The 25,790-nt window shown below is 40.4% G+C and overlaps 1 protein-coding gene across 13 annotated transcripts in view; it reads left to right on the top strand.

The window, feature by feature from the left end:
• The window catches only part of fbxl2 (F-box and leucine-rich repeat protein 2), a 322,097-nt gene that overhangs the window by 107,690 nt on the left and 188,617 nt on the right, over positions 1–25,790 (top strand). For 12 of the 13 annotated variants that reach the window (XR_011352113.1, XR_011352112.1, XR_011352110.1 and 9 more), the window contains 4 exons: positions 3,395–3,463; positions 3,629–3,724; positions 13,681–13,757; positions 14,586–14,667. Coding sequence is in view for 8 of the 13 variants with exons in the window: in XM_069920739.1 (XP_069776840.1) it covers positions 3,395–3,463; positions 3,629–3,724; positions 13,681–13,757; positions 14,586–14,667 (324 nt within the window). In the remaining 5 variants the exon portion in view is untranslated. The remainder of the gene's footprint in view (positions 1–3,394; positions 3,464–3,628; positions 3,725–13,680; positions 13,758–14,585; positions 14,668–25,790) is intronic. The other variant, XM_069920742.1, reaches the window with a different exon arrangement.

Raw genomic sequence — 25,790 nt, forward strand, 5'->3', positions numbered from 1 at the left:
CGTCCCACACAAACCGCTCCGTGACCATCCGCACGGTTGTCTTTCCTGCTGGATGAGTGAGGTCGTGGATCAGACTGAAGACCTTCCCCCTCCAATATGGCGGTACCACCAGGCGTGGTGTGCCTGTTGAGTTGTCACAGAGCATTGTGTCTGGGCTGCTGGGCACCCAGAGATCCTTGAGTCGGAGGCCCGAGATGGTGGTCCGCAAGGCCTGCGTCTCCGCATCGTTCCTCTGTGCCTGAGTCAGTTGCTCGTAATCCAGGCTGGGCGTGAGAATGTTGATAGCTGGACGGGAGAGCACATCGACCACTACATTGTCCTTGCCGGCCTTGTGTCGAATGTCGGTCGTGAACTCAGACACATACGAGAGGTTGTGCTGCTGTCTGGCAGATCACAGTGCCTTGGCCCATCTAGAGTGCTTGAGTGAGGGGCTTGTGATCGTCTGTGAACGACCTGCCCTTGAGGAAGTAGCGGAAATGCCGGATGGCCAAATACAGCGCCAGGAGCTCCTGGTTAAAGGCACTGTATTTGCGGCTGGCAATGAGAATATTGTCCAGGTCTTTTCCAACCACGTGCATGAGGCGCTGGAATGTTAGGGCCACGTTCTTTAAACCGAATGGCATATGCAGGAATTCGAAGAAGCAGAAAGGGGTGATAATGGCCGTCTTACCCACATCATCTGGATGCACCGGGATCTGATGGCATCCCCACATGAGGTCCACTTTGGAGAAGACCCGTGCGTCGTGGAGGTTGGCGGAGAAGTCCTGTATGTGGGGCACTGGGTACCTGTCAGGGGTGGTTGTGTCATTCAACCGCCGGTAGTCCCCGCATGCTCTCCAGCCCCCAGATGATTTTGGGACCATATGGAGCAGCGATGCCCAGGCGCTGTCCGAGCGCCGGACGATTCCCAGTTCCTGGAGCCTGGAGAACTCCTCCTTTTCCTGCTGGAGCTTCTCGGGCAGCAGCCGTCTGGGTCTAGCGTGCAGCGGGGGGCCCTGTGTGGTGATGGGGTGGAAGACCCCATGCTGGGGCAGGGCGGCATTGAACCGTGGGTCTAAGATGGCGGGGAATTCGTGGAGGATCTTGTTGAACTCATCCCTGGCGCCGGCTATGGATTTCGGGCCTGCGGGCTTCTGCTGTGTCCAGTCAGATGGAGTGGAATGTTCGGGTGTTGACCAGCCTTTTGCCCTTCATGTAGGCTGTGAGCTCTGAGGAAGTTGGTCCCTAACAGCGTGGTGCCCACGGAGGCTAGGACGAACCTCCAGTGGAGCTTCTCCTTCCCATTCTGGATCTGTGCCCTGCGGGTGCCGTCAGTCCTGATGGTGGAGCCGTTGGCCTCCCGCAGGGTTGGACCTCGAGATCGGGTGCTAGTCTCTAATGCTGTGGGGGAAGGATGCTGAGCTCAGCCGGTGTCCACCAGGAATCGGCGGCCGGTGGATCTGTCCGTCACATGAAGGAGGCTGTTTATGTGGTCAGCCGTCGCAGCCATCAACGGCAGCTGGCCTGGTCATTTCCCTGAAACCCGCAGGGCTGGCGGCACTTATGGGCTTGCGCTCCCCTGTAGAAACGCCAGGTCAACTGGTCCTCCTCTGGTTTGGTCTTGGGAGCGGCTTGAGGTTGGCTGGTTCCTGGTCGTGCCACCTTGTTGAGGGCTGCCTCGTTCTCCCTCTTCGTGCTCCAGAGGGCATCTGCACGGGCTGCTGATCTCCTTGGGTTCGAGGTCTTCATCTGTGAGGAGCAGCTGGATGTCCTTTGGCATCGGAAGAGAAAACAAGGCTTGTGGTCTTCTGCTAGGGCCAGCATTTCGTCCATCAGCACCGATGGATTACAGTCCCTAAGCCCATCTAGGTGAAGGAGCCTGGAAGCCCATTGCTGGGAGTTAGCCTGAAAGTTCCAAGCAGCAGGTCTTTGAGGGTGGTGTACTTGCCCATAGCTGGGGGGGTGGTGGATGATGTCGTCCACCCTCGCTGCCGTATCTTGGTCCAGAGCACTCACGACATGATAGAACATCGTGGAGTTGAAATTATGCTTCTGCCTGCCCGAACCACGTTCTTGGTTGGTAGGTCCAAAAGTGGGGAAGCTTGTTGGAGACAGTGTTAGCCTCTGCTGAATCCATGGTGTTTTGAGTCCCAAAAAACGTTTGGGCTTGTCGGGACCACCACTGTGGCGGTGTGAGCAGTGGAAGAAACACAGCCACCACGTTGAGGGTTGATAACCACTGTTTTTATTCAAATTCAGCACGCCCCTTTAAGGGCAGCATGAGCTCAGTCACCTGGTGCATTGTGACGTCATAATCGCTGCCCAGGGTGTGCACTGAAAGGGATGCTGGAGTCAGAGAGAAACCTCCCTGAGTGGTAACCATTTACCTTTCAAGCACCAAAGCCTGGTGAACTTTATAAATCTAAAATTCTATGTATAGTATAAAAATTGCCTGCAACCAGTGAACTTGGAGGAATGAGGTTTGATATTGTTTTCATGTTTAAAGATAATTAAAAACAGCCTTTGTTTAAGTAACCATTTGTCTTGGTGAATATCTATTGCTGCTATGTTTTGGGGTTCTCTGGGCTCGTAACAGTACCCAATGAAGAAAATATGCCAAGTGTTTTGACCACCCTGTCTACAAGTTGCCACTTTCAAGGAACTATGCACCAATATTCTTCTTTTTCTTCTGCATCACTCTCAAAAGATTTACAATTTATTGTGTTAGTCGTACCATTTTTTAATCAAATTGCAAAAACTCACACTTATCAGTTAATTCTATTTGCCACTCCTTAGTTCACTTCCCAACATGTATAAATCTTGCTGTAAATGTAGGTATCCTTTATCATTGTCCACTGCACAACTTTTTTTCAATATTGGAACTGGTAGAAGCTAGAAATTAATTACATTTTAAATTGTGGAACAAATGAGTGCAGTTTTGGGGCAGACAGCAGGTGAGACTGAGTGACAAATTGTGGTGCTATTAGCTAAGGGAAGTTGGAGAAAGCTAGTGAATAACAATGTGTTTGGAGGAGGCTTTTGATTTTGACATTGTTCATTTCTGCTGTTTTCTTGACTAGTAGTTCTGTTCTAATGCTGCTACAATTAATCTTGTTGAATATTATTGTCATACACTCTTACCCAGTCAACAGTGTAAGTAGTCTGTGTAATTATCTGGTTGTTATTAGTATTGAGTAGAACATATTATTTTTGCAGTGATTACATTTCACATTTTAATGTGATGTAATGAAAAATTGATGTGCCTACATGTTTCAAGGAAAATGTATTCATTGTTTCTCATGAAATTAATATTTTTTTTGTTGTCAAAAGAGTTGCAGAAATGATAATTATTAAGAAAATCATAAATTATCTATTAATTTATTTTGTAATTTGAATCTGCTTATTTTGCCTTTAGGACTTTTGCACAGAACTGCAAGAATATTGAAGATTTAAATCTCAATGGTTGCACAAAAATTAATGATAGGTAAGTAAAATGTATGCAACTTTGGTATATTTGCTTGAGTTGCAAGCTGAGTTGTATTTTTGACTTCTCAATGATTGCACAATTAATGATCAGTAAGTAAAATGCAGCTTTTGTAGATTTGCTTTAGTTGCAAGCTTGAGTAATATTTTTGGCCTTTTTTTGCAGTACCTGTGTCAGCCTTAGTAAATTTTGCGTAAAACTGAGAAACCTAGATCTCACATCTTGTGTATCTATAACAAACAACTCATTAAAGGCTTTGAGGTATGTAGTGTTTTACTTTCTTCATTCATCTTTCTTTGCTCTTAGTCAAAGTGTACACAGTTTTGTTCAATGTTAACGTCTACAATAAGAGCTGTTTTCTTGGACACATTGATTGAAAATTTTTTAAATGAATGTTAATTTAAAATAAGGCAAACATGACCTCAGATTTTTGAGACTGTGAATACTATAAATCAAGGATCCAGGAAGAGCAGCAAGAACTTAGTATGCAAAGGAATTGCGAAGACGCTATAATCAATTTTGTGTTTGGGGGAACTGGTGGTCGGAAAAATGTGGTGGTGTTAAAAATGAAAGTGACAATGCTTCACAATGAAAATATTGAATAGTTGAGACTTAATAATAATAAATTCATGCCCCTTATTCAATGTTAAACAAATTTAGCATTAGCAATTTAAATAAGATTAATGTAATTGTAGTAATATCTTTAGGGTCAGATTTGCATCCGAGAATAATTTTAATAGAATAGATGAGGGCTTCTAGATCTTCAAAGTAGAATTTTACATTTTCCTTGATTTACAGTTGAACGTAATTCCTTACATTATCAATTGATTAAAGAAAACCAGAATGAATTTGTAAAGGATAGATTGTATGTAATGTTTAATAAAACAAATTGGTAGATAGAGGCAATATCAATAGATGCTATTTATATGCAATTCTAGAAGTTAGAGACTGCTGATTAAAGTTGAAGCTGGTGGAATTGAGGGCAAAATATTCACTTTTATAAGAAATTGAAAGGAGACTGTTTGATGACATAGCAGTATATTTTGCATGAACTTGACATTATTTCTTGGAATTGAGGAAATGTGTCAGCCTTGGTGAACCTTCAGCTGACTGAGGAGTTTGATTCTGAATGCACACAACCCTTGGCAATTGAAGCAATTTATGTCTTTTGGGGTATTATTTGCAGCCATAGTTGGTCTTTCTTCACAGCAATTGTTCTGCCTCAGCATTCAGCTGTTTAGCCTTGAAATGATATGTGCCTTGATTAACTTTGTGTTGCCTTATTGAGCAAGTAACTGCTTATTCCTCCCAGTTATTAATGTCAACCCCTGCATGCTTGAGGGCATTGGTCAACAGAGTTCAGAGAAGAGAACTGGATAAGTTAGCTTATCCATCAGAGCAAGTGTAGGGCTCTAATGCTGCTGGACACATCTTTGTTCCTTCCATTTGATCCCCAGGATTTGACAAGTACCTGCTGGTGAAAGCCCTCAACCATCTTAAACTGAAGTTGGTGAATGTTGTAGTTTTTGCTGCAATAGAAGAGGGAAGCTGGCAGCACAACACAATAAATCAGCTTAAAGAAACAGAGCTATGTCAATTGTAGTCTTTTGGGAGAGGGGACTGCCAAGTTATGGAACATGTACAAGTCCACCCCATCCACATGAATCTTATTAGGGACATCGAATTTGGTAGAGGACCTTTTGATAAATAGGGAAAACTCATGAGCAGGCAGCATCTCTCTCATAAAGCTTTGCTTGCAGTTCTTATGCGGAGGAAGACATCCAGTTGCAATCATGGAATATTGAAACTCATGAGCTTTGTTTTGGCCTGGAATGGACTAAAGTTTAAACATATTCTTGTCTGGTAGATATCGGTTACTGATGCCAGATGATGGAATATCATCCATTAAAACAGAGACCATTGGGTATATTGTGACTTGGGTTGGGTGATCACATAACCTTTTTGGTCTCAATGCAGATGAGAAGATGTCGGTCTCTGATTTAACATGTAAGATGGAGGTGGTCCTATTGTAGCAGAGACCTCTTAGCTTGGTACAGTTATTTATTATTTTAATTAGTAGCATAGATGATACAGAATACCATGCATCAAACATGGAAAGGAAGCCATAAACCAGGCACCAGTATTAAAGCTTTATCTGGAGACAGTGCACTGGCAGATTAAAATTTAGGGTGTAATATTTGCTGACAAAAGAAAAACTATTGGAACTTGTTCTGGGTGTAACCTTTTCTAGACAGTGGTTTGGTGTGCTGACGCTTAACACTACTTCACCATACAAGTGCACATATTGGTTTGCTTCCATTTCAAGTACAGTGTGGTTCCTAGCATTTGTCCTTGGTTGTGAATGCAGCTATTCGCCAAATGAAAGAGCAAATAATAACCAAAGGACACAGTACTGCCTGCTGTCACAGTGAAAATTACTTGAGGGATTTGTTGGACTGTAAGTTAGATTTTGAAAGAGAGAATGACTATTTGTTGTGCACTCTTTGTTCTACGGAGCTAGAAATAGAACTTCATTGCTTTCATTCATCATTGTCAAGTTGGCTATTTTCTATTGATTTGTGGTTCTTGATATAGGAATTTTTGGGCAGGCTATTTGAAATTGTAAACAGAATCAAACTTGGGCAATGACTTTGCACACATGAAAACAATATCTATTTAGAGGGAAGGTAATCGCCAAAAGGAGAGCCAGTTTACATGTGGTATGATAAACGGACAAGTTCTTGCATAATATTTATGAATAAATCAACAATAGAGATTTAATAGGAAAAACTAATCTGATTTAATTTAAAAAATGGATCACCTTTTGGTCATTGTGGAAGTGTCAATAATTTGAATTTAAGATGGAGCTTGCTCTCATTTTCCTCTGGTCCTGGAACAATATTTTAACCATAAAAATTCTATGATATCATGCTGACAGATTTGAACATTTATTTAATACTAATGAAGCTGATAAATGATGGTTGTATAGTTTATTTTAATGTTTTCCCATACCTGCATAATTTTAAAACCATAATGAGCATGTCTTTTACATAATTAAATGCTGGCATTTAAAGTGCCCATTAATCATCTTCGTCCACAAGCTCTGTTTCAGTATTCAATAGTTGGCCTTTGATTTTGATGCAGTAAACATTTGTCTGCAGACTCATCAATTTTCTATTCTATTCAAATTAATGAAAAACTTTGACATCAACTGATAAATTTAGACTTTGGTAATCATGTGTTTAACCAGCTCTGAAGGAAGCTTAACTGATAAAGAGCCTTTTTATCCTTTATATGCATATTATTTTAAGATCTTGCATATATAAAATTTTAACTTGATTGAACATTGTATTTGTATTTTCAGCATGCACACAAACCCCACTGCAATTCTTTAATTATTTGATTAGGCTACCATTATTGAAAGAAACTGGTGTTACTCATGAGATTTTGAAATCTGTAATGAAATGCTAACTTTCTCTTGGAGTTCCTGGAATGATTTCTCTCAAACACGTTTTTGATTGCTAACATCATTCTGTTGTCAATCTTCTAGTTTACTTAACGTATTGCAGATCATTTTATTATTGTGCCACCAGCACTTTCAAGATTGTTCTAGTTGGATGAATGCTGCTGCAAAAAAATTGATATTCAAGACTAACCAGGGCAAAGCCCCTCGCTTGATTGTCACTCATTCACAACCCAGAAACAATAATTCCACTGGCACACCATAACTGCAACATATATAATGTAAAAATTCTTCGTCATTGCCACTTGACAAGTTTTCAATCTCAGCCACTCAGAAGGAACAGCAGGTATATGGGCACCTTAAGCTCAAAAACCCGGGGTTGAAAATTTATTGATGATCCAATCAGCCGTGGAAGAAATCCTCTATCTGTCAACACTATGGGAGTACTTTTACCACAAAAGCTGCAACAGTTTCAGGATGCTGTTCACCATCATCTTATCAAGAGCAGTTTGGAATGCATTAAATTCTAGTCTTGGTCTCGATAGGTTTTATTTTTGTTGGATTGGTTTTTAAATCTTTTCCTCTGGGAGATAATTAGAGCATGAACTTTAGTTGATGAATCCTCAACATTCCCATATGTAAATAAAAGAATGGAAATGAATTATACCTCTGAAACTGTTCCTGTGCTCTACAATATGGTTGGAAGCCATTCACTTAATTTAATGGAAAAATCCCCTACTACATATTAGGAAGTGAAATACAGATGATAAAGATCCAACGGTTCAGGCAATACTGGTGGAGAAAGAAATGGTTAAAATTTCAGATTCATGACTTGTTGAAATATCATTGATGGGAAGCATTTACTCTCTCTCAACACAAGAAGCGTGTACTTGTGTTTAATTAGGAGTGCAATTTTACCACTAGAAATATATATTTTTAAGCAGGAGCAATGTGATGGGGCATGAAGCAGTTCCCCTTCCCTTGCCCACCTCCCCCCAGAGGAAGAGAGCAGCAATTGTGTAAATAGCTAATGAGGCGGGAACTTCAGCAATGTAGATGATAAAAGAAGGGACTGAACCATGGGAAAAAAGAGCAATGGAGGGGGAAATCATGCTTTGCTTTCTTCTGAATTTGAGAACCAGTAAAGGCTAGTAACACCTTGGACCTACTGTGCGAATTGATGAGCATTAGCTGACCCAAAGTGGCCATAATACTCTCTCTGTTCTCATTTCCTTCCATTCATTGATTTTTTTTTAAAAGAGAGAAATGTACGTCAATTAAGATAGTCTTTAATTCATTAAGTTCTTTAATTGAGAACCTCCAAAATTCTTCGATTATGAGATTCCTTGATTGGTCCAAGATCAGATGACATGTTTTCTTGTCAATGGTGATATCCAATGGTCTATCCAAAGTTATTTCAGAGCTTTTGAGCGCGAGATTGTTTGCATTGTGTAGCTGATAATACATCTCTATTTGAAGGGGTTTCAACCTTAGCAAAGAATATTTAGATGCACAAAATATAAATGAAGAAATATAAATTTGTGGTAAATTAAATCTGCCGAAACTTTTGGTTATAGATGCTGTGAGCAGAAAACTGCTGGTTGAAGTTATTGTTGGAGTGCACAGGAATTTTAAACAGCACACTATGTTAATTTGACATTGCCTATTCAAAATGTTAATGTGTAAACAAACTTGTACAAACTATAACATTGAGATATTAACCAAACCTGTGTCAATGTATGAGGTATCTATCTTTCCTCAAAAGAAAATCTTTGTAAGTTCAAACTTTAATAATTTTCCCCTCCCATTGCTTTTTTTCCCATGGCTTATTCCCTTTTTTCATCTACATTGCTGAAGTTCCTGCCTCATTAATCATTTACACCATTGCTGCTCTCTTCCTCTTGGGGGCGGGGGGGTGCGGCAAGGGGAGGGGAACTGCTTTTTCCCCCATCATGTTGTCCTTGCTTAAAAAAAATCTTTGGCAAAATAACTTTCCATGTAACATTAGATATAGTGGAAGACTGCAGAAGGGTTGGTCCTGGCATGCAAATGAGGCTAGGCCTGTCAAAGAATTGTCATAGAAGCCATGGTGAAATGGAGTTTGAAAAAAAATAGATGAAAAATAAGAGAAAGTTAGATGAAAATATCTCCTGTAATCAATTAAACATAAAATTAAGGAAAAGTTTACACATTTTCAAATTTAAATTTTCACAGCAAAGGTTGCTTGAAGGTAATTTTGCTTACCATCTATTTAAAAAAAAAAATCACCCATTTCTGAATTGAGTGGCCCCAACTTTTTTAACTGGCATATTGAGTGGTTGAGTACCAAAACTTCACAGCAATCCATTGAATTAATAGTTGAGTCTATCGAAGTACTCTGAAAGTCAGTTGTCCAGCACAGAAATAGGCCATTCAGCTTTCATTTGGTATCAATGAAAGTGATCATACATTGGAATTCTGACTATAATTTCTGAACTTTAGTGTTTCTATTCAGCAGATGCTCAAGATGTTTAATTTCATGCAAGGCTGAGACTAACAACGTTTATAATTTTTCTCAATGAATAATTACATCACTCATCATTCATACCAAAACACTAGTTATGTTGTTTGAAGGACAATTCATTCACATTTTCCTTGTGGTGAACTAGACTTTGTAGCACCCTGAGGCAACTGCTTAATCCAGATAGTGTGTTTTCTTTTGTCTAATTTCTAAAAATAGAACCATCTGTCATGTGAGCAGCACAATGGGACACTTGTGATAATGAGTTGCATGTTTATTGTAGTTTATTAAATCTTCAAGTGTGCTCTGGAGGATTTTTTTTATTTTTGTGATAGAACCGGGTGAGGTGATGGGTGAGGGATGGGAGCATTTAAGAAGCTGGTAGGTGGACGCATAAGGAACAGAATGGGTAAATGGAGTCACTTAGGGGAGTATTAAGGGGAAGGCAGGGACTGAGGCTGAAAGGTGATGGTGGAGTTAGAAAAGAGAGAGATGGTAGGCGAATGGAACCGGATGGGGGAATTAAAAAAAGATGGTGGCACTGTGGGAGCTGCTGTAAGTGCAGTGCTGGTGTGACCCTGGGATACTGGGGAAAGAAGACACAGCACTGCTCCACAAGATCCTACTGCACAATTGTGATGCTGATTTCTCCATGCAGGCTTTAAGCAGCATGATACAGGACCTGACACAGAAGTCTGTGCCCAAGATGGCAATGTCTGTTCTAGGCAGACTCCAGGGAAACAGTGGACAGGCGGAGGGCACCAGAAACAGAGGTAACACCCTCTGTTGAGAAGGGAAGCAGGGAAGACTACCCTACAGGGATAGTGACCACAACAGTAGACCAATGGTTGGGGGGTGGGGCTCAGCGGCTGAAAGGCCCACACTGGCTGTGGTGACTTGCTCGAAGGACTCATCAGTTTGCTGGCAGCTAGAGATTGATCACAGGAAAAAGAACTGGGATATGAGAGGGTGCTGAGGGCAAAAAAAAAAGAGGCTCCTGAAGGGCCTTGGGCACTGAAAGCTTTCTGATTACGTAGGAGGTTTGGATCTAGAGCGTAGAATGCTAGTGATTTGAAGTGAAGTTTTGGCGACTGAGACATGGACATTGTCTCTCAAGAGACTTTCATTTTCTTCTCTTTCTCTTATTGTTAGGGGCGCCGGGCAGTATTAATGGTGACTTTGCCTTGCGGCAGGCAAAAGTTGAAGTATATCATGTATATTACATTTTTCTTTTGTATTATTATGTGACAATAAAATAAAATTTTAATCTTTCCTATTTGTAAATCCAATAGTTTAGGCATTGTAGAAGGTGCTGGTAGGCGTTGGGCATAGAAATAAATAGATATTTAAAATGGGGGCAATAAATTTATATGGTTCAACGACAAACTCTTCAAAGGAATTGCAGACCTTTCACCTGTGTAATACATTTCGGCCTTAATGTTTAAAGCTGTTAAATTGGATGGATGGAAGAAAGTGGAATGGATACAGGAACAGAAAATTTTCTGAACAGAGTGCAATTTTTTATTGGCAGGACAATATTTGTTACCTCATCTGTTGGTATCCAGTTTGCTAGTCTAACAAGAGTGACATCAAAAGAGGTGTGGATTGATGTAGATGAAAGAGAAGCTAGAGGGACTCAGTGGGACAGCTTGCATCTGTAAAGAGAAATGGTCGGGGCTTTGAGTTGGGACCTTTGTCAGTGTGGCTAGAGACATGTTGCTGGAGGGAGGGCTTTGGGCTTTTGGATCACTGGGCTCTCTTCCATGGAAGGTGGGACCTGTAATGGCAGGAGAGTTGCACCTGAACTGGAGGGGGACTAATATCCTTGCAGAAAGGTTTTCTGGTGCTGCTCTGGGGAGTTTACCCTAGATTTGCAGAGAGATGGGAACCACAGTGGAACAGTAGATAGGTGAGTGGAGTGGGAGAAAGATGATGAAGGTTGCATGTAACAACAGAGATCGAAGGGTTGTGCATGATGGAAATGGTATCAGGTGCCTTTATTTCAATGCAAGAAGTGTTGTAGGAAAGGCAGATGAGCTTCAATTGTGAATTGCCACATGGAATTATGACATTGTGGCCATTAGTGAAATATGGTTGCAGGAGGGGAAGGTCCTGCAGCTCATTGTTCTGGTCTTCCGTTGTTTCAGAAGTGATAGAATGGGAGAATGAAAGATGGAGGATTGGCAAGGAAAACATCACAGATGTGCTTAGGCAGGACAGACCAGAGGGCTGGTCTTCTGAGGCTATGTGGGTGGAATTGAGACATGGAAAAGGTATGGCCACACTCATGGGATTGTATTATAGGATCGCCCAATAGTCAGCGAAAATTGGAGGAGCAAATCTGTGAAGAGATAACAGCTGCAGGAAACAAGATTGTGATAGTAGGAGATTTTAACTTTCCACATACTGACTGGGACTCCCATACTGTAAAAGGTCTTGATGGCTTGGAGTTTGTCAAATGTGTTCAGAAAAGTTTTGTAAATCAATATATAGTGGAATTAACCAGAAAGAGTGTAATACTGGATCTCCAATTAAGGAATGAGGCAGGACAGATGACAGAAGTATGTGTTGGGGAACATTTGGAGTCCAGTGATCATAATGCCATTAGTTTCAAGTTAATTGTGGAAAGGATAGGTTTTGGCCTCTGGTTAAGATTTTAAATTGGAGAAAAGCCAATTCTGAGGAAATGAGAAAGGATCTGGAATGGGATGTTGTTTTCTGGAAATACTATGCTCGGTAAGTGGAAGACCTTTAAAGGTGACATTTTGAGAGTACAGAGTTTGTATATTCCCGTTGGATGAAAGTCAAAGTAAATAGACACCGGGAGCCTGTATTTGAGGAGTATTTAAAGAAAAAAATGCAAGAGAAACCTCAAGAAAGAAATCAGGAAGACCAGAGGTTACTTTGACAGACAATGTGAAGGAAAATCCTAAGGGTTTTTGAGATATATTAAGGGCAAAAGGATAGTAAGGAACAAAATTGGACCCTTTGAAGATCAGAGTAGTCAGCTATGTATGGAGCTAAAAGGGAATGAAGAGATCTTAAATGGTTTTACAGGTACACTCCATGGAAGTAAAGAAAATAAACAGTGAGCTAATGGAACCTGTACAGATTAAAGAGGAGGTGCTTGATGTCTTAAAGCAAACAAGAGTGGATAAATACCCAGGGCATGATATGATATTCCCTCGGACTTTGAGGGAGACTAGTGTAGAAATTGTAGAGGCTCTGGCAGAAATATTTAAAATGTCCTTAGCCATGGGTGTGGTGCCAGAGGATTGGTAAGTAGCTCGTGTTGTTCTGTCGGTTTTTTTAGGCTCCAAAAGTAAACCTGAAAATTATAGACGGGTGAGCATGATGTCATTAGTAGGTAAATTATTGGAAGGTGTTCCAAGAGATCAGATATACAAGTATTTGGATAGCCAGGGACTGATTAAGGATAGTCAACGTGATTTTGTGCATGTTAGGTCATGCTTAACCATTCTTAGTGTTTTTCGAAGAAGTTACCAGGAATGTTGATGAAGGAAAGTTTGTGGATATTGTTGACATAGATATTAATAAGGAATTTGACAAGGTGCCACATGCGAGGTTAGTCAGAAAGATACAGACGTTGGGTATTCGTGGGAAGGTAGTCAACTAGATTCGACATTGGCAACATGGGAAAAGCCTGAAAGTTTTCATGGATGATTGCTTCTTAAACTGAAGGCCTGTGACTTGTGGTGTGTCTCAGTGATCAGTGCTGGGACCATTGTTGTTTGTCATCTATATCAATGATTTGGATGATAATGTGGTAAATTGGACCAGCAAATTTGCAGATTACACAAAGATTGGAGAGGGATCTGAACCAGCTGGAAAAATGGTCTGAAAAAATGACAGATGGAATTTAATGCCGACAAATGTGAGGTGTTGCATTTTGGAAGGACAAACCAAGAAAGGACTTAAGCGGTAAATGGTAGGGCACTGAGGAGTATGGAAGAATAGACGGATCTAGGAATACAGATACATAATTCCTGAAATTGGTGTCACAGGTAGGTTGGGTTTGTAAAGAGAGTGTTACATCTCAAACCAGTAGCAACAGAAGATGCAATTCAAAAGGGTTAAATTTTATCTCTAAATTTATTAATGACCATTGACAATATAATGTCTTAATCCAATTAACCCCACTATAAGTAACTATGACAAATATATAAATACAGTACAACACTGATTATCCAAAATTAGATTCTCGAAATCCTCATTTATCCAAATTTTTTTCAGAACTGAACTAACCTCACAGGTTGGGGAAAAAAAATTCACCCGACATGAAATTAGAACAATGATTGTCCTTGTTTCAGGTAACTCCGTCCTCTCTCTCTTTCCATTTCTTCTTTTTCTACCCCTATTGACTTTTCTCTTCAACTCTCCCTCAAACTGAGTGACCCTGTCTCCCAGCAGCAAGCGGTCAGAAGAATTCTTTGTTTCGGCATCATCAAGGAGTGTGGCCTCCTGGTAGGGGTGGGGTCATTGGGCTCCCAGCAGAAGCTGGGCCTCAGTTGGCAGGTGTTGATCAGTGGTGGCTAGCATTTTTTTTTAGTATTAAACACTATTTTAATGCTTGTTTAAATACTGTTACAATTGATTTGCTGTTGCTACTTGGCTGTTTTTTTGAAAAATGACCAGTTGTCTGAAAAAACTGTTTATCTGATATTGGTCCAGTCCTGAACATTTTGGATAATCTAAGTTATACAATATCATATCTTCAGAAACAGTGTGTATGTTTAAAAAAACCCCACACTATTACAGTCTGTGCCCAATATTCAAAAAGAGAAAAATCCCCCCCAAAACCCTAGGCCAGTCAGTCAAGTAAGTCAGTCTGAAAACACTGTCCACAGAATTCAATCCCAAAGCTCAGTGTCCAAAACCATTTCCCCTAACAAAAGGACATTGTATTGAATGTTGGGGAGAGAAATGATGTTGCGTTGCCGTCAGCTTACGAATCCTTTTTCAAGGCCTCCTTAGATGACTTCCCTTGGTACTCAAATTGTGGTTTTTAACTCTTCATTATTTTATGAGGAATGTGCCTATCACACAGCTCTCTTGGTTGGTCTCTGCCACTCCAACTGCTGCAGTTGTGCTGCTTCGACTGCCGTTCTGAACTTTCCATTCTCTCTCTGTCTGCACAGCTCGACCCAGCTGCACCACAAGTCACACAGAGAATTCCCAACAGAATTCCATCCTTTATGATGACAGTCCACAGTCCAAAAGGTCAGTCCATGGTCCATAACAAGAGCTCTTTGCACAATGGCCTTCATAACTCAAAGCATTGAGTATAAGAGCTGGGATGTTATGGTAAAATTGTACAAGACAAAATTATGACACCAAGTTTGGAGTATTGTGTGCAGTTTTGTCACCTGGGATGTTATGGTAAAATTGTACAAGACAAAATTATGACACCAAGTTTGGAGTATTGTGTGCAGTTTTGTCACCTAATGACAGGAAAGATATCAACAAAATTGAAAGAGTGCAGATAAGATTTACTAGGATGTTGCCCAGATTTCAGGAACTGAGTTACAGGGAAAGGTTCAACAGGTTAGGACTTTATTCAGTGTGAAAGAATGAGCGGAGATTTGTTTTACATCTTTAAAATTATGAGGGGATGGTCGGCTTTAACCACTGAGAGTAGGTGAGGTATAAACCAGAGGACATGGGTTAAGGGTGAAAGGGGAAAGGTTAAGAGGGAACATTTGGGGGAACATCTTCACACAGAGTAGTGGGAGTGTGGAGCGAGCTGCCAGCTAAATTGATGAATGTAGGCTCAATTTTAATTTTTAAGAATTTGGACAAGTCCATGGATTGGAGGGGCATATCGGGATATGGTCAGGGAACAGGTCAGGGGATGATGTTGAATAATAATTTGGCATGGACGAAAAGGGCAGAATGGCTTGATTCTATGCTGTATTGTTCTATGGATGATATCCCAATCTAAGCTTTTCACTGCATCTTTGTGCACAAGGCAATCAACAATTCATTTTGCTTATCAGGATTAAATTCCATCCGCCAGCATTCAACCCAACTTTCTATCTGTTCCATCTCCTGCTGTTGCTTCACGATCCATAATACCAATTTTTATGTTATCCACAAACTTATTATTCCTCCTACATTCACATCCAACTTATGCTGTCACAGACTTTTCTATTGAATAAATTAAATTGATTCAAGTTTATTGTCATGTGTACCAAGGTACAGTGATGAAGTTTGTTGCCCACACTATCCCATTGGGTTAACCTTCTGGATCAGTCTACTGTCCTGCCTTCATGAGTTTTGATTGTTATGTCCTCAAAACAATCAAATTAGTGAGAAGTGATTTTTTTTTCTCCTCCCCCCTCCACCCCCACCAACTTCTTCACAAAACCAAACCAGCCCCTGCCTTTTCAAATATACACAAATCTTATCCCCTTGAGTTCCACTGACACAAAGATCACAGGCCTGTAGTTACAAAACTTATCCCTGTCCTCCTTTTGAAATAAAATAATAATGGTCTGGGAGGACTGGAAAATTACAAATGCCACCCCACTATTCAAGAAGGGAGGAAGGCAGCAGAAAGTAAATTATTGACCAGTTTGCCTGATGACAATAGTTGGGAAGATGTTGGATGAGGTTATGGAGGACCTGGAGGCACATGACAAGATAGGCCAAAGCCAGCATGCTTGATAAACATATTGGAATTCTTTGAAGAAGTGACAAGCAGTCTAGATAAAAGAGATACAGTGGATGTTTGTGGATTTTCAGAAACCTTTGACAAGGTGATGCACATGATGAGAGGACATAGTACAATAGAAAACATACCAGTGTGGGTAGAGCATTGGCTAATTGGCAATTCTAGTTAACTGCTAATGGTGTTCCACAGGAGTCAGTGTTGGGACTGCTTTTTATGTTGTATATCAATGATTTAGATCTGTGGTTCTCGACCTTTATCTTTCCACTCACATACCACTTTAAGTAATCCTTATGCCATAAGTACTCCGTGATTAGTAAGGGATTGCTTAAGGTGTTATGTGAGTGAGAAGAGAAGGGTGAGAATCACTGCTCGAGACCCAATTGTTACTGAAATGTTTTGTTTGATAAAAATTGTCATTGGCCCATTTCCTTTGGAGTTATGAGACCATGCACATTAAAAGTCAATTAGGTGTGATTAAATAGTAGTTTTCAAACTTTTTCTTTTCACCCACATAGCACCTTAAGCAATCCCTTACTAATCACAGAACACCTATGGCTTAGGGATTACTTAAAGTGGTATGTGAGTGAAAAGAAAAAGGTTGAGAACCACTGATTTAGATCATAGAATAAATGGCATTTGAGATGGAGGAGCAGGTAGTGTTGAGGATATAGGGAGGCTGCAGAAGGACATAAATGTGTAGAGAAGTGACAAATTAAGTATAATGTCGGAAAGTGTACGGTCATGTTCTTTGGTAAAAGAAATAAATGGGCAGACGATTTTCTAAATGGGGAGAAAACTGAAAATTCACAGATGCAAAAATACCTAGAAATCCTCACACAGGACCCTCTGAAGGTAAACTTACAGTTTGAGTCAGTGGTGAGGAAGGCAAATGAAATGCTGGCATTCATTTTAAAAGGTATAGAATGTTAGAGCAGTGATGTGATGTTGAGGCTTTATGAAGCACCGGTGAGACTGCACTTGGAATATCATGAGCAGTTTTGGGCTCCTCATTTAATGAAGGATGAAGAAATTCACAAAGATGATTCAAGAATTAAAGGGTTATCATGTGAGGAATGTTTGACAGCTTTTGACTTGTTGAAATTTAGGAGAATGAGAGGGGTCTCAAAGCAACATTTCGAATGCTGAAAGGCATCGACAGAATAAATGTTGAAAGGGGCACAACCTCAAAATTGAAGAGCGTCTACTGAGGACAGAGATGTGGAGAAATTCCTTGAACAAGAGTGTGGTGAATCCATGGAATTTGTTGCCACAGCCAGTTGTGGAAGCCAAGACATTGAGTGTATTTAAGGGAGAGATTGATGGGTTCTTTTCATTCCTGTCGGGGACTGAGAGAGTGGGCTGTTAGAGGAGCTCAGAATGCATTGAAAAGCAGCAGGTGAGGTAGGTGCTCGTTTAAATTTCTCAATTACCTAATTATCTGCAGGCAATAAAAATAGAGAAAGCTCAAGTGGAGTGGCCCAGTGTAAGAGTGGGACTTTGAGGTTTTGGCTCAAGAGCCTTTGGCGAGGAGGCACAAGTGAAGAGCAGGTAAAGCTTTTGTCGTCGTAATATAAAAGTAATCAAATTAAGAAGTAATTAAATAAAGGGTCTGTAGGATCAGGTGATGTGTTGTAGCTGCATCACGTGGGAACTGGTGGACCCTGTTGTGATACCTGATGACTACATTTGCAGCAAGTGTTTGTTGCTTGAAGAATTCTGGCTCAAAATTGGTGACCTGGAATCAGAGCTTCAAATACTGACACATCAGGGAGGGGGAGAGGTACTTCGACTCTTTTTTTAAATCAGGAGGTAATCACATCCATTGCCTCAAATTTGGACTGTAGTCAGGGTCGAGAGAGTGTGACTGTGAGTGAGGGAGGTCGTGGAATCCCAGAGACAGTGCTGGAGAAGTATCAGGCCTTGATCTCATCTCACAAGTTTCAGTTTCTTACTCCTTGTGTTGATGAGTGGGGGATGCAGCAAGGACGAGCAACCTAACTGTGGCACTATAGTTCAGGAAGCCATTCAAGAGGGGGAGAGAAGAGAAATGTGGTAATCAGGCATAATATAGTTTAGGGGAATAGACAAGGTTCTCGATCGCAGAGTTAGTGTCCCGAAGGCTGTGTTGCCTGCCTAGGTTCAGAACATCTTAGCTGACTTGCAGTGGAATTTGCAGTGAGAGGGAAAAGATCCAGTTGTCATGGTCCACATGGGTACCAACGATGTAGGTAGAACCAGGAAAGAGGTTCTGCTAAGGTAGCTTGAGGAAAGAGGGATCAACTTAAAAAACAGAACCAAAAAGGTAATCTCTGGATTATTACCTGCACCACATGCAAATTGCAAATTGCACAGGGTCCAGAAGATTAGAGAGTTGAATACGTGGCTCAAAGATGGGTTTGAGAGAAGTGGGTTCCAATTCATGGGAAATTAGTACCAATTTTGGGGAAGGATGGAATTGTTCAAAGAAGATGTCTTTATCTGAATTGTGATGGATCCTGGTGAATTACATAGCTCATACAGTGAGCAGACCTTTAAACTAAATAGTAGGAGGGGAGAGGATTCAACAGATTGGAGAGGGTTGGATGAAGTAAAAGAGAAAAGTAACGATAAAGTAAAAAGATAAAAGTAAGAGTAGAGTTATGGATGTCAAGTGCAGGGGGCGTGGCCATGCGAGGGATCTAGTCAGACATGGGTTAGAAGACCTCTCTGTGAAGATTGATTATAAAAATATTTCAACATTATCAGATTAAAGATTTTACGTGCTAAAAATAGAAAATGCCGGATAAGAAAAATAAGACCCAAAAAACTAAGGCTGAAGAAGTTCAAAAGTTGCTGAGATTGTTGAGAAAGTCCACAAGTGAATGGTAAAGGAGGTGCCACCATGATATTGGAGCAGACTTGTATAGATTGGTTGGGGTGGGGGGTTGACACCCAATCTGCAAAAGTTGCTGGAAACAATGGAGACACTAAGTTGACGATTTTCTAAGGTTGAAAATGTGCTGAGAGAGGTGGGAGGCAAAATAACGGTGCTTGAAAACCTGACAACCTGAGTGGATAAGGTTGAAAATGAACTGACAATGGTTCAGGAAAAACTGAAGACCATGGAAGAAAATCTAACGGCATGGAAATTGGATAAATAAAAGCTGTTGGGTAAAATCGATCATGTGGAGTATTTCAGCAGAAGGAATAATATTTGTATCATCGGGTACTTTGAGGAATGGATTCCACAAGTGATGGAAACAGAAAGATTCAAAGAAAACTTGCTTAATGAGAGACCCCACCGGACCCTTGACCCCAGAAAACCAGATGATCAAAGACCACAACAAGTCCTGGTATGATTCTTGGTTTAGTGGGATGGGGAAACAACATGAAGAGCAGCAGTTGAATAAGACAGGAAAAATAATGACCCAGTCAAATTGGAATGTGGAAAGGTGCTATTTTTTATCAAGACCCTAGTGCAAACTTGGTTAAGCAAAGAAAGGAATTTGATGGCTTCAAGTGACAACTGCAAACACGAAACATAAAGTATTCAATGCTTTACCCAGAGACGCTGAGGATCGATGTGTCGGAGGAACCTTTAAAATTCTGTAAATCTCCAAAGGAGGTGTAGAGATGTATGCAAGGACTATAAAGGGGACCGCAGAATGGATTTGAGAAAGTAATTCTTTCATTGCTTTAGATTCTGCCTTTGCTTGCCGCAATTTATCAGGCGCTAGACGACGAGCCCTGGCATGGACCGGTGGGCCTGGTGTGTCTATGTAATGAGACACACCATGGACTGTTCTTGAGGCATTGAGGTTAGGGGTGAGAATATGGGGAAATTCGTTGAGTAGAGCAGTATTTGCAACCTTGTGTAACCTATGTACTCTGAGCTGTGAAACTCTCCCCTTGATGCACGCCAGTGGATATGTCTGAAAGGTGGTGGCGTGAACTAATTTTCTGCATTTTACGTCTACCAATAAGTCATGGGGACGTAAAACATCCGCACCCAAAATGGGTTGAACGACAGAAGTGAGGACACAATTCCAATGGAACATAGTTCCACCTATTCCGATTGCGACTCGTCTAGTGCCAAAACTTGGAATGGAAGTTCCATTCGCCGCTCGCAGGGTCAAGTGGCATTTTTATGCATCCTTTCAAAATAGGTCGGCGGGAGCAAACTAAGTTCAACACCTGTGTCTACAAGGAATTTGCACTTACCCACATCATCCTGAATATACAATAGGCCTGTATGTACGACAGCTGCTGAGACCACTACTGGTAGCCGGTTCTCTCATTTCCTGACTTCTTTTTGTAGTAGGTACGTGACTGGATGCACTTATGGGCATTTTATCCCCAGTGGTGATGGTAAAAACACCATTCTCGATGTACATCAGCACGTTCATCTTTCTTGGATTGGACTGCAGATACAGGAGGCTGGTAGGATGCGGGAGATGCTTCTGCTGCAAAAACTGAATGTATTCGGGCAGACTCTTGTGTAGGAATATGATGGAGCTTGTCAGCCTCTCGAGCCACGTCATGGGGATGGCGGAAATTCATGTTACCAATGGGTATGGCAACGTGAGCTAGAAGTTTTGACAGAAATAAGAGTTCGAAAAGCAGACAATGGGAATGACCATCTGACAATGCCAGCAATCTCATTCATCAGGTCTGATGGATTCTTGTCACCTTCCATGTTCAAAAGATGCATGCCACTCTCATGCCTAATAAGTTCCAATTTGTCAAGAAGAAACTCGTGTACTGGTCTTCTGCCAGAGGATGAGCAATAAATTTGTTTACTCGCGATGCAGTGGCCACGTCCAATGTATACACGACATGCCAAAATTTTGTGTCTTCCGCCGTTATACCCCAAAGACGAAACTGGGTTTCAGCTTGAAGAAACCAAATTCGAGGCTGATGTGTCCAGGAAAGCGGCAAATGAAGCTCAACTGCATTAACTGTCATGGAGGCGGCAGATGTTACTGCTGTTGAAATTTCCTCTTTTTCCGTAATGATTCAAATTCGTTGAATTTTAACTTTGGGAGTCACCAATTTGTAGCGGCTACTACGGTAGATGCTACTAAATAAAGGCAAACACACAAAGGTAATCAACTCAAGACTGGTTTATTGCAGACATACACAGACCTTTTATTCCTTGCCTGTTAATGAGCTCGTTAGTGAATAGCTGCTGGTCCATAGGACCAACAGGTTAAAGCTATGAGTCATTAACGCCCTGCACTTTAAGCAGGGGCTTCATTTGATCCACTCGCTGTACTTTGGCGCCCAGCACTGCTAGCCCGCGATGTGTCAGGTAACTCTGTGAACTGACAGTGTGCTGTGCGCCCGCTACAATATAATATTTCATGTTAAGCAGAACTATTTTAAAATCAAAAAATATTATGAATTAGAAAATAGAAAATAAAACATTCTGTCTTGGCAATTAAAGGCAGAAGAAACATCAAGGATGATTAATGCAATTCAAGCAAAACCTGACAAATTAACATATTAACATATAATCAGAAATAAATTAATGATACTTTTAAACAATATTATACAAAATTGAATAAGTCAGAATTGCTTGATGACTCGAGGACAGTGATTCTCAACTTTTTTCTTTCCACCCACATACCATCTTATGCAATCCCTACGGCATAGCGAATACTTAAAGTGGTATGTGAGTGGAAAGAAAAAGGGAGATAGATGAATTTCTTTTATTGATTGAATTGGCAAAATTGGAAAATAGAGATCAGATGGAACTGGATATTCCTGTTACCAGAAAATAAATTGAAAAAGCCTTGAATACATTACTGTCAAATAAGACACCAGGGGTAGATTGTTTTCCACCTGAGTTTTATGGATGATTCAAAGATCTTTTGATGCTTCTTATTATAGATGTGGTAAACTAGGCAGCAGAGATTCAGACTCTCCTGGCATCCTTCTCAACAGTTAATATCATGGTGCTACTGAAAAAAAAACCCAACAGATCCATTAAAACCGTCTTCATATAGACCTATTTCTCTATTAAATGCAGATGACAAGATTCTGGCTAAAGGCCAAGCTAATAGATTAGGACAATATTTACCTTAATTGATAAATTCAGATGAAGTAGGTGTTGTCAACAAAAGACACTCTGTGGACACTTGTGCAGATTATTCAAAATAATTCATCAGGCAAAGTTTGAAGTGGACCTGCGTATAACTTTATCCTTGAATGCAGAAAAGGCATCTGATTGGTTAGAATGGCCATTTCTATTCAAAATATTAGACAAATTTAGAATGGGCTGAATAATTATAAACTGGATTTAAAAAACCCTTTTATCATAAACTACAGGCCAAAATTATAACTAATGCTCAGATGTCGATGATGTTTCCTTTAAGTAGATCCAGTAGGCAGGGTTGCCCACTGTCACCAGGTCTCTTTGTTTTGGCAATTGAACCATTAGCAGAGGCCATAAGGAAGGATCTGGACATAAATTAATTCAAAGATGACCAGAAAGAGCATAAAATTAATTTGTTTGCAGATGATGTGCTGTTGAATTTATCAGACCCTGATGAATCTTTGGCCAAACTACAGACCACACAAGAGAAATATGGAAAAGTCTCTGGTTACAAAATAAATTTGGAAAAAAGTAAAATTATACCACTAACAAATTTTAATTATGAAAGATACCAAAAAGGAAGTTGGTTTAAATGGAAATTGGAAGGAATTAAATATTTAGGAATAATGTTAGATAATAACATGCTTACCCACTAATACAGACTTATCTCTCTCCCTACTCTTGGAAAGATAGAAGACGATCTACAAAGATGGAATGTTAAATTAATTTTAAAAAAACAATTTTAACACACATGATTAAAATTTGGCATGAAATTAATGTACTGGGGGAAAAAGTGGGGCTATCACCAAAAGCATCACTGTGCCAGAATGAATTATTGCCAATGAATTTGGGGAATAAAATTCTAAATACTTGGCATAAGAAAGGTATTAGGCGTGTTGAAGATTGTTATGAGGAAGGGATACTTAGGTCCTTTGAACAACTAAAACAGAAATATGACTTGATGAATAGAACCTTCCTCTGCTTTCTTCAATTAAGGCCCTTCTTGTGAGAAAGATGGGGCCCTACAATGAAGTGGAAGGGATGCTTAGGCTGGGAAATACACCTAAATTTATAACTAGGATGTATTTTGTTTTCCAAGGCATGAGTGCTAAGCCAGGCCTACGTAGTTGAGAGAGAGGTGGGAGTCGGACCTGGTTATTGTAATATCAGAGAAGTTTTGGTCTGTTTGGGTAGTATGACATCAACTATATCTCATGCCACAAAAACAGCATAAGTCAAAATTGAAATATCCAAAATGTGCTTCATATGTATTGAGATTGGAACCTTTTTACATTCTACCTAGTCATGTGTAAAGGTAAGTCCATTCTGGGATGATATCGCTGAAACACTTACAAGAGTAATAGGAGTGTCTTTGCTATGCAGCCCAGAGCTGTACCTTCTGGGAAATTGTATGGATGTGAGCTACAAACTGACTAAATTTAAAATTTGCTTTATTAAAGTAGCTCTGGCTGTGGTCAAGAGTGTATAGCAATCACCTTGAAATCCTACTCTCTCCTTATTGCTTGATGGGCATTGGAGTTATGTAGTTGTATACCCATAGAGAAAATTACTTTAGGTTTAAAAAATAAATACGACACATTAATTAAGATATGGCGACCTTATGTGGATTATGTAGGAGTCCAGTTATAAATTTGACCCTTCGGTGTATGTAATGATGTGATATCCTTGAAAAAGAATGAAAAATGAGAGCTCTGATGGTACGTGAAGCTATATTTTTATATTCGTGGGGTTGGAGAGGGAGGGAAGGGGGGATTTTGCAGATATTTAATATATTTGATGTGCATAAAAGTTTAAAGATTTTCTGAATGTATTTATGAAAAATAAAATATTTTAAAAATCCAGTGAAAAAGAGGCAAAGATTATTAGATTTTAAAAGTACGAATATAAGAAGCAGGGTCAGTGAACTCATTGCACAAATCAGTACAAAGGGGTATGATTTAGTGGCCATTACATATACGTGGTTGCAGGATGGAGAGGATTGGGAATTAAATATCCAAGGATATCAGCGAGGGACAGTCAGGAAGGTAAGGGAGGTGGGGTTGCGCTCTTAGTTATGGATTGAAAAATTATTAGGAATAGTAAAGAGATCAAATGACTGGTGGGAGTTATCTATAGACCATCCAACAATAACATTACAGTGGCACAGACAAGAAATATTGGAGGCATGTTAGGATGGAACGGCAATTATCATGAGGGACTTTAACAAGCACGTCGACTGGGTGAATCAGGTTGGTTCAGGCAACCTTGAAGAGGACTTTATAGAATGCATATGTGATGGCTTGAACAACATTTTACTGAACCTACAAGGGAACATGCTATCTTGGATCTAGTCCTGTACAGTGAGGTAAGTAAAATCATCAATCTTGTTATTATGTATCATCTTAGAAAGAGTTTCTCATACAAATGGATGGTACCGTAGTTCAGTCTAAAACCAGTGTCTTATGGCTAAACCAGGGAAACTACAAAGGGATGGGGGGGGGTTGGGGGAAGAGTTGGCCAGGGAATGCAGGCTCGATGGAGGAGTGGTTGAGGAACATCGGAAGACCCACTGAGATTTTTAACGGTGCTCAATGAAAGTATATTCCAATTAAAAGCAAGAATAGTAAGGGTTGGGACAGCTATCTTTGGATAACTAAGGGAATAAAGGAAGGCCATCACACTAAAAGCTTGTGTGTATGAAGTCCCCCAGAGCAGTGGAAAATCAGAAGACTGGTAAAACTTTAAAATGAAACAAAGAACGATGAAGCAAACATTAAAGAGAAGGAAGGTAGATTATGAAAAAAGATGAGCATAAAATATAAAAACCAACAATAAAATGTTTTATCATATAAACTGAAAAGGGGTGGCAAAAGTGAAAGTTGGTCCCTTTGAGGAAAGGGAATTTGATATTGGGTAATGAGGAAATGGCTGAGGCTTTGAATTTACTGTCTGGAACAAGTTAAGAAAATGGGTGTTTTGTGGCAGCATCACAGTGAAAACGTTCATATTATGAACTATCTTACAACACTAATATAGAAAAAAAATAGTGCACAAAAAATTAGGCAGTGTCTTTGGTTCTGCATGGATTCAGGAACCTGATGGCAGTGGGGAAAGCCGTTCCTGTTCTGCTGAGTGCTCGTCTTTAGATTCCTGTACCTCCTTCCTGATGGTAGCAGAGTTAAGCAGTGGTGGTCTGGATGGTGGAAGACTTTAAGGAGAGAGGCTGCTTTTTTAAGAGACGCCTCATGTAGCTGTCCTTGATGGAGTGAAATCTGGTGCCTGTGATGTCACAGGCCAAGTTAACAACCCTCTGAAGTTTATTCTTGTCCTAAGAGTTGGTGTCTCCATAGCAGACAGTGATGGAAGCAGCCAGAATGCTCTTCACAGTACACCTAGAGAAGTTTTTGAGAGTCTTCGATGACATACAGAATCTCCTTAAGCACCTCACAAAGTAAAGCCGCTGGCGAGCCTTCTTTGTGATTGCATCAACATGGAAGCTCCAGGACAGATCTTCGGACATGTTGATACCTAGGAATTTAAAGTTCTTGACCCTCTCCACTACAGAGCCCTTGATAAAGACTGGGCCATGTTCCC

This window comes from Narcine bancroftii, chromosome 2 (assembly GCF_036971445.1).
Source record: "Narcine bancroftii isolate sNarBan1 chromosome 2, sNarBan1.hap1, whole genome shotgun sequence".
Taxonomy (NCBI): Eukaryota; Metazoa; Chordata; class Chondrichthyes; order Torpediniformes; family Narcinidae; genus Narcine; species Narcine bancroftii.